The sequence below is a fragment of the Musca autumnalis genome, unplaced genomic scaffold, assembly GCF_047663935.1.
Source record: "Musca autumnalis isolate F117 unplaced genomic scaffold, ASM4766393v1 scaffold_1, whole genome shotgun sequence".
Taxonomy (NCBI): Eukaryota; Metazoa; Arthropoda; class Insecta; order Diptera; family Muscidae; genus Musca; species Musca autumnalis.
Genome location: NW_027411644.1, coordinates 252,928,606 through 252,946,092, shown reverse-complemented (window position 1 = coordinate 252,946,092; position 17,487 = coordinate 252,928,606). Strand labels below are relative to the sequence as shown.

The 17,487-nt window shown below is 35.5% G+C and overlaps 1 protein-coding gene across 3 annotated transcripts in view; it reads right to left on the bottom strand.

Moving 5' to 3' along the window:
• Nucleotides 1-17,487, bottom strand: part of sba (six-banded) — a 762,450-nt gene that overhangs the window by 35,942 nt on the left and 709,021 nt on the right. For 2 of the 3 annotated variants that reach the window (XM_073960711.1, XM_073960712.1), the window contains one exon: nucleotides 14,911-14,940. The exons of the other annotated variant lie outside the window; for it this stretch is intronic. In XM_073960711.1, coding sequence (XP_073816812.1) covers nucleotides 14,911-14,940 — 30 coding nt within the window. The remainder of the gene's footprint in view (nucleotides 1-14,910; nucleotides 14,941-17,487) is intronic. 3 annotated transcript variants of the gene reach the window in all.

Sequence of the window (17,487 nt, the reverse complement as noted above, 5' to 3'; positions counted from 1 at the left end):
TATGGGTAAAATCGTCAAAATTTCGAAAATCGGGAGGTACGTTTATATGGGGGCTATACGTAGACCGATATTGACCATTTTTTGCATGAAGGTATTTGGTTCACTCAGAACTCAAAATGCCAAATTACAACCAAATCAGTTGGGAAATTTCGCTAAAATTGCCAAAATTCCGAAAACCTGAGGGTACATTTATATGGGGGCTATACCTAAATGTGGACCTATATTAAATATTTTTTGCAAGGAGGTAGTTTATTCACTCAGAACTCAAAATGCAAAATAACATCCAAATCGGTTGGTAAATTTGGCCAAAATCGTCAAAATACCAAAAATCGGGCGGTACCTTTCTATGGGAGCTATACCAAATATGGACCTACAACCACTAAAAATGGTTTTCTATCTTTTTGGCTTGTTATGAACCTATGTTTAAAAGTTGGAGTTGGTAGGTTGATTATAACTATTTTTGGCACTCTTTTCCATCGATCCCATGTGTGCAAAAAAGTTATTCATGGTCAAAGGTCAAATTTTAAGGCTGTTTTAGGTTTTCGGATTTATTTTTTGAAAATGGTCGGTGATTGACTTTTTACACTTCAAGACAGTTTTTGATTTCATAGTCTTGCTTGTTATTGCTTTAATAGCTGCTTTACTGTCCGTTAGGATGTTTACAGTGATTGGCCTTGTGTTAGCTTTAAACCAGTTCAGACACTCCCTGATCGCTCGGATTTCGGCCTGTAGGTTCGTATTATGATCCAGCAGTCGAAGGGAGATCCTCGTTTCCTGGTCTTCGATATATAGACCCAGACCCGTTCTCCCCCCTAGAACGGCGCTATCTGTAAATCCACAGCGTCCAGTTGGCATCCGTTCCAAGGTTCCATCGATCCACATGTCTATGTCCGGTATTAAAATTTCACACAAGGCGGCTTCAATTGTTTCAGGTATACGGTCTGATATAATATGATCTATTGACACACCCGTTGTAGCCCGTAATATGCTTTGGTGGTATGTTTGGTGGTCTCTTACGATCCACTCGCTCATCGACTTAAGTCTTATAGCTGCGATGGCTGCATCATACCTTACCTGAATTTCTATTGGGTGGACAAACAAAATTGTCTGTAAAGCCCTGGTTGGTGCAGTCCTCATTGCTCCGCTAATACTAAGCAGCACATTCTTTGGACTTTTTGTAGTACTTTTACGTTGCATTTCTTGTCCGTAGCTGTCCACCATACCACAGATGCTTAAGTTAGAATCGGTCTAATTACGCTTCTGTATAACCAGTGTGTCATCCTAGGATTGAAACGCCATTTTGAGCCTAGAGCCCTTCTGCAGGTTTACCAACATCTGTGGGCTTTATTAGCCCTTTCATGAATATGGTCTTTCCATTTAAGTTTCCTGTCCAGAATTACTCCCAGGTACTTAAATGTTGGAAAAATGTTTATCATCTTATCTAGAAAAACGGGTTCTTCGTAAGCTCCTATTTTCGTTTACCCAGTGAACAGACATAGTTCTGTTTTTTCCGGATTGACATTTAGACCTCTCGGTCTAGCCCAGTTGTAAGCTATTATTAGAGCCGTTTCGGCCCTTCTACAGAGTATATTTGGATTCTTTCCCCTAAGAAGTATTATAACGTCGTCTGCATATCAGATGGGTTCAAATCCCTCGTCGGTTAAGATCCTCAGTAGACTATTAGGACTGAAACCCCATTTTGAGCCTATAGCTCTTCTGCAGGTTGACCAACATCTGTGGACTTTATTAGCCCTTTCCTGAATATGGTCTTTCCATTTAAGTTTCCCGTCCAGAATTACTCCCAGGTACTTAAATGTTGGAGAAATGTTTATCATCTTATCTAGGAAAACGGGTTCTTCGTAAGCTCCTATTTTCGTTTACCTAGTGAACAGACATAGTTCTTTTTTCCGGGTTGACATTTAGACCTCTCGGTCTAGCCCAGTTGCAAGCTATTTTTAGAGCCGTTTCGGCCCTTCTACAGAGTATATTCGGATATACATCGTCTGCATAGCAGATTGGTTCAAATCCCTCGTCGGTAAAGATCCTTAGACTATTTATAGTGGTAAACCCAGGAGAGGTGATAGTATTCCTCCCTGTAGCGTCCCCTGGCCAACTTTGTCTCTTTTTGTTACGTCTTGTGGCGCGCAGCTTATCCATCTATTCCTTAGCATATGGTCTATCCATAATGTACTTACGAGGCTAATTTTTAATTTGACGTTTAGATCGCGATATCTCAAAAATTTTAGGTCGTTTTTAAAAATCATAAAGACCATTATTGTAGACAACTATTAAATCTACAACTTTTACTTTAGGCGGTTTTTGCTTAGTCTTAGCGTTTCTGAGAAAAATAAGAAAAAAGTGAATAATGCATCCAAAAATGTCATTTGACCCCTAATAACTTTTTTTGCCCACATGGGGTCGATGGAAACTTTTAGGGCATTGCTTCTAATGGTAAACCCTAGTTTTCCATCAAAATTCAGCTTTGTGGGATTTTTGCCATTTCTCTCTTATACACATGTCTATTTTGACTGGGCTATTATGATGTGCCGTTTTTTACTAAAGTGCAATCCACTCTCCAGTTCGAAATGTTGAATAATGAATTAGTCATGTGGACTCCAGTCTTAGGTGGAATCACACACAACAATTCGAAGCTCTGTAGCTCTGTAAAATAAAGTTGCTCATGGAGGGTTGAACTATACCTCTAGCGATTGCACGATCATGGGTTCGGGTTCTATCGGTGATAATGTTTATGAATATTGAACGTCTATTTAGCTTATTTTACGGCTTTCTTGCATGCAAGGAATTTGGAAATATCTAGCACTAAATATGCGGTCATATTTTTTACCACATGCACTGCACAGATGAATATCTAAGAAATAGGGACCTTTTTTGGCTGAACATCAGTTCTTAAACCCAATGCCATTTCTTAACATACAATCTTCTCTACAAAAAGTACCATTAGACACCTTTGACAAACATTTTGCCATGTATGTACATCACATGAAACTCTTTGGTTTTCCAACAATGTCGCTGTTACACATCACTGACATTCTACGACGGAAAAATACCGCCAACACATTGAACTTTCAAACACTTTATTGCAGCAGCACACACAGCACACAAAGTGTTGGCATTCATGTTACAAATAGCAACGATCGAACAAACCAAACATCAACATCCAAACACCCAACCACCCGCCGAATCATGGAAACAAACATGGAAGGACACAGTTAAAAGTGCTGTTGTCTATTTAACAACGACAGAACAGAAATGTGATTAATAGTCCAAGATAACTTCAACGTAAAAGTTTGCTTTCTTTCCAATACTCTAACTCGCTCCCCTATCTACTGTTCCACGTCTTCCCAAAATGAAGTGATGCTGTCGAAAACACCATCACATCACCAGCAGGGGCTAGTGAAAAGACAAAGAATAATGCCGCTAGTTGAAGTTTATATTGAACTTGGTTTTGGCAGACGGTTAGTTGCCTCTCTAGAAATCAATAAATCATTTATTATTTGCTTGGATAAAACGGAAATTTAAATTTCTGTCAAAAGGAAACAAGTTATTTGTGTATTTCCGTCTAAATGTTTCAATTTTGGTATTTTGAAAACATAAATAACTGTTATTTATTGAAGGAGGATTTTTTATGGACTATAGTTGCCTTGACCATATAAGAAAATATATTCTGTGGCATGTTTATTGGAAATAACAGTAATGTTATAAAGTAAAATAAATGGTTGTTGGTATGTTTTGGCAGATAGGTATGTTTAGATTGGATTTAATATGTAAAAATAAAGGATTTATCTTGGCCTCTCTTTTATGTTCGCTCTGTTCCAGAACCTTTTATGTTCGCTCTGTTCCAGAACCTGCAAGAAGCTACTATTTTTTACTACGATAACATTTTTTCCTTTATGTTATCGGAAAAAATAGTAAAAATTAGTAGATTCTTGTAGTTCTGGAACAGACCAATTATTTACATTAGAGACCCCTATCTAAGTTCAAAAACTGTTCCCAGATATTGTCATATTGTATTTTTTTGTTAATTAAAGAACATAAATTCAATTTATTTTCATTTAACTTTTAACATTTTTTATTTCAAATGATTCATCAAATTTTATATTTTTCCCTCAACACAATTTTCATTCTAACCAAGAGAATGCCAAACAAAATGCAAATTAACATAAATTTACATAAAAGGCAACATTGAAAAGCAAGACAAACAAAAAACAGGGATACCTAAAATAAAAAAACACTGTAAAAAGAAACAACAACATCAACCAACCAACAACAATGGATGTGTGTAAAAATCACGCAATTCTATTGTTAAACACCCTAAGGAAAAAATAACAGCAGTAATGAAGAATTAAACCAAAAAGAGGATAACAACCTCCTAGCTAGGAAGCATGCATGCAGGGCATCATGCATGAATGTAAGTATGTATAATTAACCCATGTTAGTTTAAGGACATCGACCGGTTAGTGACGTTGGTAGATGGTAGGTAGGTAAAAAGGATGGTTTCATGTCAACGACTTTATTGCTTATGCAGTTAATGTTAATGTCATGTAAGTATTTTGCTAAATAAGCACAAAATTTGCTTAAACATTGATGACTAATTGGGGGAAGAGGGGGACGAAGACTACGTGTTTGAGGTCAGATTTGTGGAATGCAGTCACCGTCAATTCCTAATGAAAATGTACAAACAAATTTTGTTAAACCACGCAAGAGATATAGTAGCTGAAGGATACGCCACACCTTTAGTTTTGAGGGAAATTGTTTGTGTAAAAGACCATAATGGTTGGGTACTTTTACACAGTAATGCTTTGGGCAAAAGTTAATTTTTGTAAAGCACCCAAAGGAAAAACAAAGCAAACGTGAAGAAATATATTTATTTTGTATTGTCGCCACAACTTACTTACATGTGAATGTATGTTTTTTCCCAAACAATTCATTTTCCATTCGGGAAAAATATGCAGGTAAACTCAATTACCCATAACCCAAACACAGACTTCATAGACGGCAGCAAATATTTCTTATATTGTTTATGGAAATTGTCATAACAATGCAATATTGAAATCTATAATTACCCAGCAAAATAATGTGAAACATTCACTACAAATGTGAAACATAGAATCTTAAATATAAAAATATAAAATGTAAAATATATAAAATTTAAATATATAAAATATATATTTTAATAAAATATAATATTTTGAATATAAAATATATAAAATATAAAATTTATAATGTAAAATATAAAAATAAAAAATAATATATAAAATCTATATAGATAACAAGGATTAAAGCTAAAAAATTATCGGGGATATCGATAGATAGGGTTTTTTATCACACTAGAGTTATCGTGCGCACACATTTTCCGTACATTGGTGGGGGAGGTACCGGAAGGATTGGACCGATATAACCCATCTTCGAACGTAAACTAAGTTTGCACAAAATATTACGAAGGCCACATTTTGGACCGAATCGGTTGATCCGTTCGAGAGTTATCGTGCGCACCAGCCAGCCAGACAGACAGACAGACGGACGGGCATTGCTTAATCATCTCCAAATTGTCTGAAACACATTTCGTCCAAACATACTTGGGGTCTAAATCCATTATTTCGATGAGGCACATTTTGCCCATATGAAAGTGTATATCACCAATATTTTTGAAAATTTAACATAGCTGAAGCCAAGGTTTACCCTTTCAGAACACGCGACTTGTGATTGTATTTTATACAAATTAAATATTTTTAGATAAAATGAAATGTTTTTGGACGTGGCAAAAAATATTGGCCTTAAAAGATAACCGGTTGACCGTTTAAATGTCCATTACTCGTGCAAATGGTAAAAAATATATAAAAATTACAAACACAAATAAAACAGAAACTGCAACACAACGTAAACGAAGGCTTCAAAAAGCGAAAGAAAAGTATAAGACCTGAGCAATATGAGGCAAGGATAAAAAAGCAACGTCAGCGATATACACAAATGACGGCGTCAGAAACGCCTGAAGAATATGAAGCCAGGCTAACAAAGCAACGTGAGCGATACACACAGATGTTAGCGTCAGAAACGCCTGAAGAATATGAAGCCAAGTTAACAAAACAACGGGAGCGATACACACAGATGTGTGTTGCCTTTAATACTATTAAACAGAATGCGAAATAAAAACTAAAAACAAGTAAGAAAAGCGTTAAGTTCGGTCGGGCCGAACTTTTTATACCCTCCACCACAAATTTCAGCCATTTCGGTGGATTAATGTGGCCACAACCTTCAAAATACCGAAATTCGGAAGGTACCGTTCTATGGGGGCTATATGATGGCGTGGATCTATACCTACAAATTTCTGGCGGAAAGTTTTATACGCCTAAATAAGACTAAATACCAAATTTCAGCCATCTCGGTGTGATAATGAGGCTAAAACGTTCAAAATATCGAAAATCGGGAGATATCGTATTATGGGGGCTATATCAACACGTGGGCCTATATAAACATTTTATGGTAGAACTGTTTCTTAGCCTCTGGAAACACAAAATACAAAGTTACAACCGATTCTTTGGTCAACTGGGTCTAATACATTCAAAATATATTAAAATGACGCGTACTTTATAAGGGGCCTTATGTGGGGGCTATACCAAAACGTGAACCTATATAACCCAACTTTGGTAGGAATGTTTTCTGGCCTCTGAAGACACAAAACACCAAATTACAACCAATTCTGTGGTCAAATGGGTCTAATACATTCAAAATATATTAAAATGACGCGTACTTTATATGGGTCCTTTTATGGGGGCTATAAAAAAAGGTGGACCTATATAACCCAACTTTGGTAGAATATTTGTTGGCCTCTGGAGACACAAAGTACCAAATTACAAACAATTCTGTGGTCAAATGGGTCTAATACATTCAAAATATATTAAAATTACGCGTACTTTATAAGGGGCCTTATGTGGGGGCTATACCAAAACGTGGACCTATATAACCCAACTTTGGTAGGAATATTTTCTGGCCTCTGAAGACACAAAGTACCAAATTACAACCAATTCGGTGGTAAAATGGGCCAAATATCTTAAAAATTCCTTAAAACGACGACGCGTCACGCGTCATTTTGTATGGGGGCTATACGAAAGCGTGGACCTACATAGCCCGCTTTCAATACCAAAAGTCTTACGTAAATATAACATATTTTCCAAAATTTCATCAACCTACGTCAATCCGTTCGGACGCTAGAGTGATTTCCACAGACGGACAGACGGACAGACAGACGGACAGACGGACAGACGGACGGACATGGCTATATCGATGTAGAATTGCACGCTGATCAAGAATATATATACTTTGTGGGGTCTACAATGGTTATTTCGGGTAGTTACAAACGTAGTGACAAACTTAATATACCCCCATCCTATGGTGGAGGGTATAACTAGAAAATAAAAATAGGTAAACAACTTTTTAAGTTAAACGGTTTTATGTTAAACATACATTGCAATGTTTAAGATAAATGTACTAAAAACCAAAAAATAATAAAATATATACAGTCGTGGGAATTATAAACATATGCGTAGACTAGACTAAAATAAAACCGTGGGGCACGTCAATTGTCTGCAATCGTTGATTAAAATATTTGTTTTGTAATGTTACACTATAATTAGGCAGTTGTTCAACCGACAACGATGGACGTGTGATAAGTAGGGCTAGAATGTGGAAACAAGCTAGCAAGCTCGATTATAAGCGAGTTTTAGGGTTTCAAAGTGGTGAGCGAGTAGTACTTTGTCGATTAAAGACAAACTACGAGCAGTGAAACGATTCCTCGCCAGCCAGCAGTGTGAATGTCCAACGATAAACTAGTTGAAACATCTCTTTTATTTACATGGAGTGTATAACTATTGGAATTTCAATGAGCAAGAAAATAGTAAGTAATTTCCTCACCGTCTGCGGGCCAACTGCCTAACGACGAATTAAACGATTCTTCTATCGCACATTAAGTCGATAATTTGTAGACAATTGACGTGCCCCACGGTTTTATTTTAGTCTAGTCTACGCATATGTTTATAATTCCCACGACTGTATCTATTTTATTATTTTTTGGTTTTTAGTACATTTATCTTAAACATTGCAATGTATGTTTAACATAAAACCGTTTAACTTAAAAAGTTTTTTACCTATTTTTATTTACGTTCCGGATCCAATAAATCATTCCTCCAATAAATCCATCTACTAAAACGCGAGTTACGAGAAATTCCAAAGTAGAAAAATCACCTAAAATTGTTTTTGAAAATATCGCGTATTTTATCGCGTTTTCTGCGGATTGTTTCCACTGCAAAGAAAAAACTAGAGCAGCATCTTCGTTTTAGAGGAAACAGAGATTTGAAAACTTCACTGATGAGGAAGCTACATTCATTTTATCCCAAAAAATAGTGTGTGATGCTACATCCACGGTTCTTGATTGATCGCCTTCAAATAGATATATATCGATGTAGATTTTCATGGTGGACACTGAAATCGGATGCGGACAAAAATTGTATGCACTTTGTGCAAATGATCGATATTTTATAGGTTTTTTAATGCTAAGATGCAGTCGATGCTACATCTTAGAGTCCAAATTATATTTCGAAAAATATATACAACTTAATAGATATAGTCTTGCTGTACATGAAAATCACATGCGGACAAAATAATTTTGATAATTACGCGATTTACACGTATTTTAAAATGCATATAAATTAAAATGGGTTATTTGACCTCTTTTTCCATTTCAGAAGCTTTGAGATATATCCTCATATGAATGTCAATAAAGCAAAATCCGTCTATTTAATTGGGAGATTTAAGCAAAATGAAGGAAGTATTCCTATAGATTTTTACAATATTTTCTACTACATAATGCATGTGAAAAAATATTTTTTCAAACAAAAAATTATTTTTTTGCCCAAAATATCTGCTTGTTTTGGCTGTAACATCGAAACTATAACACCAATCTGTATGATTGTAGTCTCATTTGATTCGCCATGAAGTTTTGATCCACAACAAATGTTTACGTATTTCATGACCACAAAATGGGCCTTAATTTTGAAAAAAAAATTGACTTATATTAAAAAATGTATCAATTTTATGTACATTCCGCGAATTCTGTGTAACATTTTGCAGGTATTATGCAATCTACTCGCTTAAGTCACTTCGAGAGAACTTTTTTGTAACAATTGTGCTCTTTAAAATAATTAGCGTTTTTATAATATTTTCTTTCTTAAAAAGCGAAATAAAAGCGCCATAACTTTTGTCCGCAACAACCAAAAATTGGCTCGCGACCAGATTCGTACTGGGAATTTTTTTCTTAACCTACATACCAAAAATCGTTGATGTAGCGCGAAAAAATGTATCCTGTTTTTCTGAAATGGAATATGAAATAATTGACAATATTCGTGATATACCCTCGTTAGCATAAATGCTGAGGTTATACAAATCATATGTCGTTCGTTGGTAATGGCATCAGTTGAAAACGGCTGGACCGATTCGGATAATTCTTTTTTTTGAAATGTTCGTCATAACCCATCTTAGGTTTTTATAAAAATTTGACCACGCCCACTTTCTATAAAAGAACTACTGAACTGATTTCCCTGAAATTGTCAGGAATGTACAGGGATGGCCCCCGGTGAAAATAGACTACATATTTTGTTGACGCTCGGGCTACTTCCCCTATACACTATTTCTTTAAAAATGCGATAGCTTTGTTCCTTTACTTTTTTTAATAGGAAAAGTAGCAAAAGATATAACGGTAAAATTGGTCTCACGTAACAAGTTTTGCACATAAGTAAAGGAACGGAAGAATAGTAGATCTGGCAACAATAGAGTTTCTGGTCGGGAATTCCCGAACGGGATTTCCCGGGAAATTTTTTTGAAATTCCCGGGAATACTGGTATTTGTATTTTCATATATAAGTCATGTACATAGCTTTATTTTAAAGCTGTGATCTATTCTCCAAAATTATTGTCTGCAATATTAAAAACTGTATAATGTATAAGTGGCAAATGGAGTATATTAGGATTCGAAGCCAGTAATAACTATGGTATGAATGTTCATATAAATACGCCTCTAATCATTGGTGCCATCGTGTTGCAATTGTGAAGTCGTGAACTCAAAAGGTCAGCCAAATAAAAATTCGCTAGAAACGGATTTGTTCTATGATTAACACGCGTTGACTTTAAAAATATAATCGGACAGAACTCTTTGATATCAAGGAACTTTGGTAGTGCGAAACATATACGAGTATTTTATATAACCTCCGCAAATTAGTCACGAATAATTGGATTTTGATCGCATACATATAGAAATTCTTGAACAGCTGCCATATGCCGTATATGATTTATTGGTTCTTTCAAGATTTTGGCGCAACGTCTTTTAAGATGTTTGCTTTTGCTTTTTGACCCTTTTGTATTTTACCCTTAATAGTGTTCCAAAGAGATAACTAACGACAAAACTACACATAAAGGGAGTAAGTACATCATGTTTCCTTACTCTCTGTCACGTCTATGCCCCACGGTTTCGATTTCCCATAGTCCCGGGAATTCCCGGGTTCCCGGGAATGAGAAAAAGTCGGGAATTCCCAAACTCTAGGCAACAATGTCAAAAAACAAACATGGCTGCTTAAAATAACAACAACAAACAAAATAAATTTCACTGTATTTTAGTTTTTATTTCACTGGTTTAATTTTTTTTATTATTTTTATTTATTTTATTTCATTTTATTTTGCTTTGACAGTGCGCGTTGTTTTTTGCATTTCTGTTTGGTGTTAATTGTCAAATAAATGTCAAATAAGCAGTTTGACAGATTTTCCACTTTGTACACCACGAAATTTGTCGAGCAAAAAGTATCAAAAGAGAAAGCCATTTGGCATGCTTTCTCTTAAATTTTGCTTCAAGTTTAATTGGTAAAACTTGAAGAATTTTTAACGTAAAGGAACAAAGCTTATATCTATATAAATAACAAATGTCGTTCGTTGGTAATGGTATCAGTTGAAAACGGCTGGACCGATTTGGATAATTCTTTTTTTGGAATGCTCGTCATAACTAAACTTATGTTTTTATGCAAAGAAAATTTGACACGCCCACTTTTACGCCCGCATTTTTTAGTTTTCAATTTTAATCATTTCTACAAAAACTACTGAATTGATTTTCCTGAAATTGTCATGGAATGTAAATTTACAATAATTACGAATGTGTCGGTTTGGAAATTAATTTGCGAGACAATTGTGGACCTTACCTACATATTTGGAACTCAACAACTTGACCACTCCTACTTTTTAAAATATGTTACATCTACAAAACCACTGAACCTATTTTCCTGAAATTTTCAGGGAATATACAGGGATTGCCTCCGGAGGTAAAAAGGATGCATGTTTTCTTGAATTTCGAAGGGGCGGGGTACTTCCCTTTGCCCAAACGCCATATCTTTATGAATAAAAAACAAATGCCATCATAACCCAACTTAGGTTTTTATGGAAAGAAAATTTGACCGCGCCCACTTTTTCAATTTTCATTTAAATTTAAATTTTCAATTTAAAGTTTTTCTGCAAAAACTACCGAACCGATTTTCCTAAAATTTTCAGGGAATATACAGAAATGCCCCCCAAAAGCAGACTACATATTTTATTGAATACCTGAGGGGGCGGGGTACCTCTTCTATGCGAAAAACGCTATATTTGCAAAAATTACACGTGTATCGGTTTAAAAAATTACGGATTACTCTGCAATGTATAACTTCTTTGGGGCCTAAAGACCCGACCACTCCTGTTTTTTTTAATGTTATATCTCAAATACTATTGAACCAATTTCCATCAAATTTGCAGCAAAAGCTCAATGTTTGCCCTTTTTATGTATATTTTACGTATTTCGGAGGAGGTGGGATACCTTCCCCGCCCCTTTCTTTTAAATACTATATGTATAAGCCAAACTTATGATTATATCGGTTTCAGTATAAATTTTGGGAGGCAATGGGGTTGTGTGTGCCCTAGGTACATATTTGGAGCCAAAATACCAGACCACGCCCACTTTTTTAAATATGTTATATCTTGAACACTGATGACAACACCCACTCTTTTCAATACATTATTGTTCCAAAACTACTCGACCTAATTTCATGCAATTTTTAGAAAATGCTGGGGAATGTCCCTTTGTCCGATATGCTATTTATTTGTAGATGAATTTCGGGGGCCTATTGTTTTATAATCTCTATATTTGGTAAACTTATGGGTGCATCGGCTTGCAAATTGATTTTCGACATAACGGTGGATGCACCCCTGATCAAGAAAAACGATAAATTTACAAATTTCCTTAAATGGTGAGGTTCAACGGTCCATCAGCCATCTAAAACTAAACAAGTAAGAACGGCGTTAAGTTCGGCCGGGCCGAACTTGTATACCCTCCACCACGAAATGTATAGAAGTAAAATGGAAAAATTAGTTTCAATTCAATTTTAGACGCAAAGAAAATTCAATACCAAATTTCAGCCATTTTGGTGGAATATTGAAGCCACAATATTCAAAATACCGAAAATCGGAAGGTACCTTTCCATGGGGGCTATATGAAGGCGTGGACCGATATCGACAAATTTTGGGTATCCCCAACCAAGTCCAAATACCAAATTTCAGCCATTTCGGAGGAAAATTGAGGCCACAATCTTCAAAATACCGAAAATCGGGAGGTACCGTTCTATGGGACTATATGAAGGCGTGGACCTATACGACAAATTTAAAGAGGAAAGTTGAGAACCCCCAACGAGGTCTAAATACCAAATTTCAGCCATTTCGGAGGAAAGTTGATGACACCAAACTTCAGCCATTTCATTGCAATATTGAGGCCACAACGTTCAAAATACAGAAAATTCAAAATACCGTTCTATGGGGGCTATATAAAGGCGTGGACCGATACCGACAAAAAAAGACTAAGTGCCAAATTTCAGTACTTTCGGTGTGATAATAAAGCTAATACCTTCAAAATACCGAAAATCGGGTGGTACCGTTCTATGGGGGCTATATCAAAACGTGGACCGATATAGCCCATTTTCAATACCAAGCATCCTGCAAGTAATAAACACTTCTATACCAAATATTGACTCTCTATCTTTAAAATTGCGAGCTGTATCTTGATTTCAACAGACAGACAGACGGACATGGTTAAATCGACATAGAATTTTATGCTGATCAATAATACATATATATAGGGTCTCCGACGAATATTTCGATGTGTTACAAACGGAATGAATGACGGAGGGTATAAAACGTATAAGTCTTAGTAAGCGGGAGAATTCGACTTTTCGATTTTTTAACTTTTAAAATTAGATCGCTTTAGTAAAAATACAGGGGACGTGGACGATAATAAATGCTAAACAGTATCAATTGTCGAACAAATTCGACAAAATCCGTATGAATATAGAAAGGTTACAGACAAAATCTGTAGATACGTTTAAAATCTCCACGAGTTGACAATGTACCGAAAAAGTGAGGTAGAAAATACCAATTTTTGAATTGTCAAGCATAAAGTCCATAAAAAATTGTCCTTAAAACTCATTGCGGCGGGCCAGCAACGCGGACCGGGGTTTGCTAGTATAAATATAAAATAAAATACATATAATATACAATATATAAAGTACAAAATATAAAATTTAGAATATAAAATATAAAAATATAGAAAAATAATATTTAATATTTCCTTTCACAATGGTATATAGTCTGACTGCAGCCCTAGTACCACAATGTTTTCTTGGTTAAATACGTTTCCACTTCGATTTGCTGTCGTCAGTCACTATGCCTGCAGACAATTGTTCAAAATGACATCAATTGGAACATTTTTATCACGAATCAAAATGGGGCGTGGGAGTGTGTTATGATGATAAATGTTTTCGATTTTTGCAACGTATTTTTTGTTCTTCTTTTTATTTTGTATTGTTGTCATTGGTGTTGCAGACTTATGGACATGCACAAAACATAACATAGATTGTTTTCTATGGAAAACAAAACAACAATAAAAACCAACAATATTAATAACACAACACGAACTATATAACATATTTTAACACACAAGGAAATAGACAACATCAATATTTACAAAAACAAAACACAAATAATGTGGTGTGAGTAGTGTTGTGGGGACCAATATTGGCGGGGTTAAGTGAATTTTCCAATAGAATTGTCGCTGTTCATTTTTTTCGATTTAGAATAATTAAGAATTCAATGGCCATAATTTCCCATTGAACACTCGGCTTGCCACGCCATTGGTAAAAATGAAATACAAATGAACATGTTAAATGAATGCGTTGCTTTTAGGAGAATGTTCGTATGTGTCTTTTTCTTGTTATCCCCTTGGCCACATCGAACATTACACTTAATCCAAACAATATAAAATGTACGATTTTTATTTGGGGGGCTTTTTTGTGCGACTGCAAAACCTTACAAATAGCCACAGTGGCAATGGACAATTGGGAAATATTAAAAAAGTGTCAAATAAATTGCAAACTTTTGTTGCGGTTTTTTCGATAACTTATTGTCGTCATTGCAATTGCCCGTAGGTTTTCGTTTTCAAGCGTTTGGCATATTTCAACATATTTTGAACGTGATATTTATTTGCTTTTTTTATTGGTCAACAGTCGGTATTTATTTTTCGTCTATTTACATGTCTAGAAGTACATACATGTAAATACGTATATTTGTAAAGGCATTTTAGTTTAGTTATGATTAATAGACTAGAGCGAATATTTAAATTTCAAAGGTTAATTGATTTGAAAATAAATAATAAATGGAACTCCCATTGTAATTAATATAATTTCAATGATATGCTTGAAAATTATTTTTTTATCATATTTTATGTATGTATGTCTTTTCAAATTTGTATATTATTTAAATATATTTCGTATAACGTTACCTGTACAACATCTTGCATTTGAAATATTACCTGAAATTAAAGAAAAAACAAAAAACGTATCAATTAGTAGAGTAATAATTTATTTGGTAATATAGATAAATAAAAACAAGTAAAACTGTTTCTTTCGCCTTTGCCGACATATCACTGTGTGCCTTAACCCATTTCGTATTTAGTGTTCGATTGTTCGAACAGTAAACTCAATTAAAAAAAATGAAAAAAGTAAAATTTTAAACAAGTTTTGGTATATATTATGTCTGATCTGTCTTCAAATAAAAAAAATCTTCCCTTGAAAACCCCCCTCCCCTCGATGGTAGGGATACATTTTTATACCCTCCACCATAGGATGGGGGTATATTAAGTTTGTCACTACGTTTGTAACTACTCGAAATAATCATTGTAGACCCCACAAAGTATATATATTCTTGATCAGCGTGCAATTCTACATCGATATAGCCATGTCCGTCCGTCTGTCCGTCTGTCCGTCTGTGGAAATCACTCTAGCGTCCGAACGGATTGACGTAGGTTGATGAAACTTTGGGAAAATATATTATATGTACGTAGGACTTTTGGTATTGAAAGCGGGCTATGTAGGTCCACGCTTTCGTATAGCCCCCATACAAAATGACGCGTGACGCGTCGTCGTTTTAAGGAATTTTTAAGATATTTGTCCCATTTTACCACCGAATTGGTTGTAATTTGGTACTTTGTGTCTCCAGAAGCCAAGAAACATTCCTACCAAAGTTGGGTTATATAGGTCCACGTTTTGGTATAGCCCCCATATAAGGCCCCATATAAAGTACGCGTCATTTTAGTATATTTTGAATGTATTTGACCCATTTGACCACCGAATTGGTTGTAATTTGGTACTTTGTGTATCCAGAGGCCAAAAAACATTCCGACCAAAGTTGGGTTATATAGGTCCACGTTTTGGTATAGTCCCCATATAAGGCACCATATAAAGTACGCGTCATTTTAATATATTTTGAACGTATTAGACCCATTTGACCGCGGAATTGGTTGTAATTTGGTACTTTGTGTCTTCAGAGGCCAGAAAACATTCCTACCAAAGTTGGGTTATATAGGTCCACGTTTTGGTATAGCCCCCACATAAGGCCCCTTATAAAGTACGCGTCATTTTAATATATTTTGAATGTATCTGACCCATTTGACCAAAGAATCGCTTGTAACTTTGTATTTGTGTTTCCAGAGCATAAGAAACATTTCTACCATAAAATTTTTATATAGGTCCACGTGTTGATATAACCCCCATAATACGATATCTCCCGATTTTCGATATTTTGAAGGTTTTAGCCTCATTATCACACCGAGATGGCTGAAATTTGGTATTTAGTCTTCTTTAGGCGTATACAACTTTCCCCTAGAAATTTTTAGGTATAGGTCCACGCCATCATGTAGCCCCCATAGAACGGTACCTTCCGGATTTCGGGTTTTTGAAGGTTGTGGTCACATTAATCCACCGAAATGGCTGAAATTTGTGGTGGAGGGTATAAAAAGTTCGCCCCGGCCGAACTTAACGCTTTTCTTACTTGTTGAAACCTATATTTTTTATATACTCAGCATTTATGCTAACGAGGGTATATACATAAACTTTCATACGGGCAAAATGTGGCTCACCGAAATAATGGTTTTAGACCCCGAGTATGTTTGGACGAAATGTTTTTCAGACAATTTGGAGTCGATTTAGCAATGTCCGTCCGTCTGTATGTCTGTCTGGCTGGCTGGTGCGCACGCTAACTCTCTAACGGATGAACCGATTTGGTCCAAAATTTGGCTTTCCCAATATTTTGTCCAAACTTAATTTAAGTTCGAAGATGGGTTATATCGGTTCACTCATTCCGGTACCTCCCCCACAAAAGTTCGAAAATGTTCGGAAAATTTGTGCGCACGATAACTCATGAAGGGAATAACTTATTTGGTCCCTACTTTGCACATCGTGAAATTTATACCAGACTTAGATGAGGTTCCAATATAGACTCAATTGGTCCATACCTTCAGGTACCTTCCCACAAAAGTTCAAAAATGTTCCAAAAAATTGTGCGCACGATAACACTTGAAAAAAGGACCGATTTGGTCCATACTATACGCATCCTAATATATCTATCAGATATAGTTCAGGTTTGAATGTGGACTATATTTGTCCATTCATTTGGGTACCTCCCACACAAAATTTCGGATAAGTTCACTTTAAGACCTGCTCTTGACTAACTTTGATTTCTGTTGAAGCAACTTGCAATCGCTGTCTCAATTACAACGGTAAAAGTTTTTCAGTGGCAAGTCCATACTTCTTGGGAAAACAGCCCGAAAGTTGTAAAAAACCCACATGACACCATATGTAATAGCTGGAGAGCACAATAACTCTCGAACTGATAAACCGATTTGGTCCAAAATTTGGCTTTCGTCATATTTTGTTAAAATCTTAGTTTATCTTCTAAAATAGCCCATATCGGTCCACTCCTTAGGATACAGTTTATGGTATGTTCGGAGATCCGTTGGAAATTTATACCGATGATGTTCTTTGTGGTTCTATTTACAGCCATATTATGTTTTCCGTTGAGA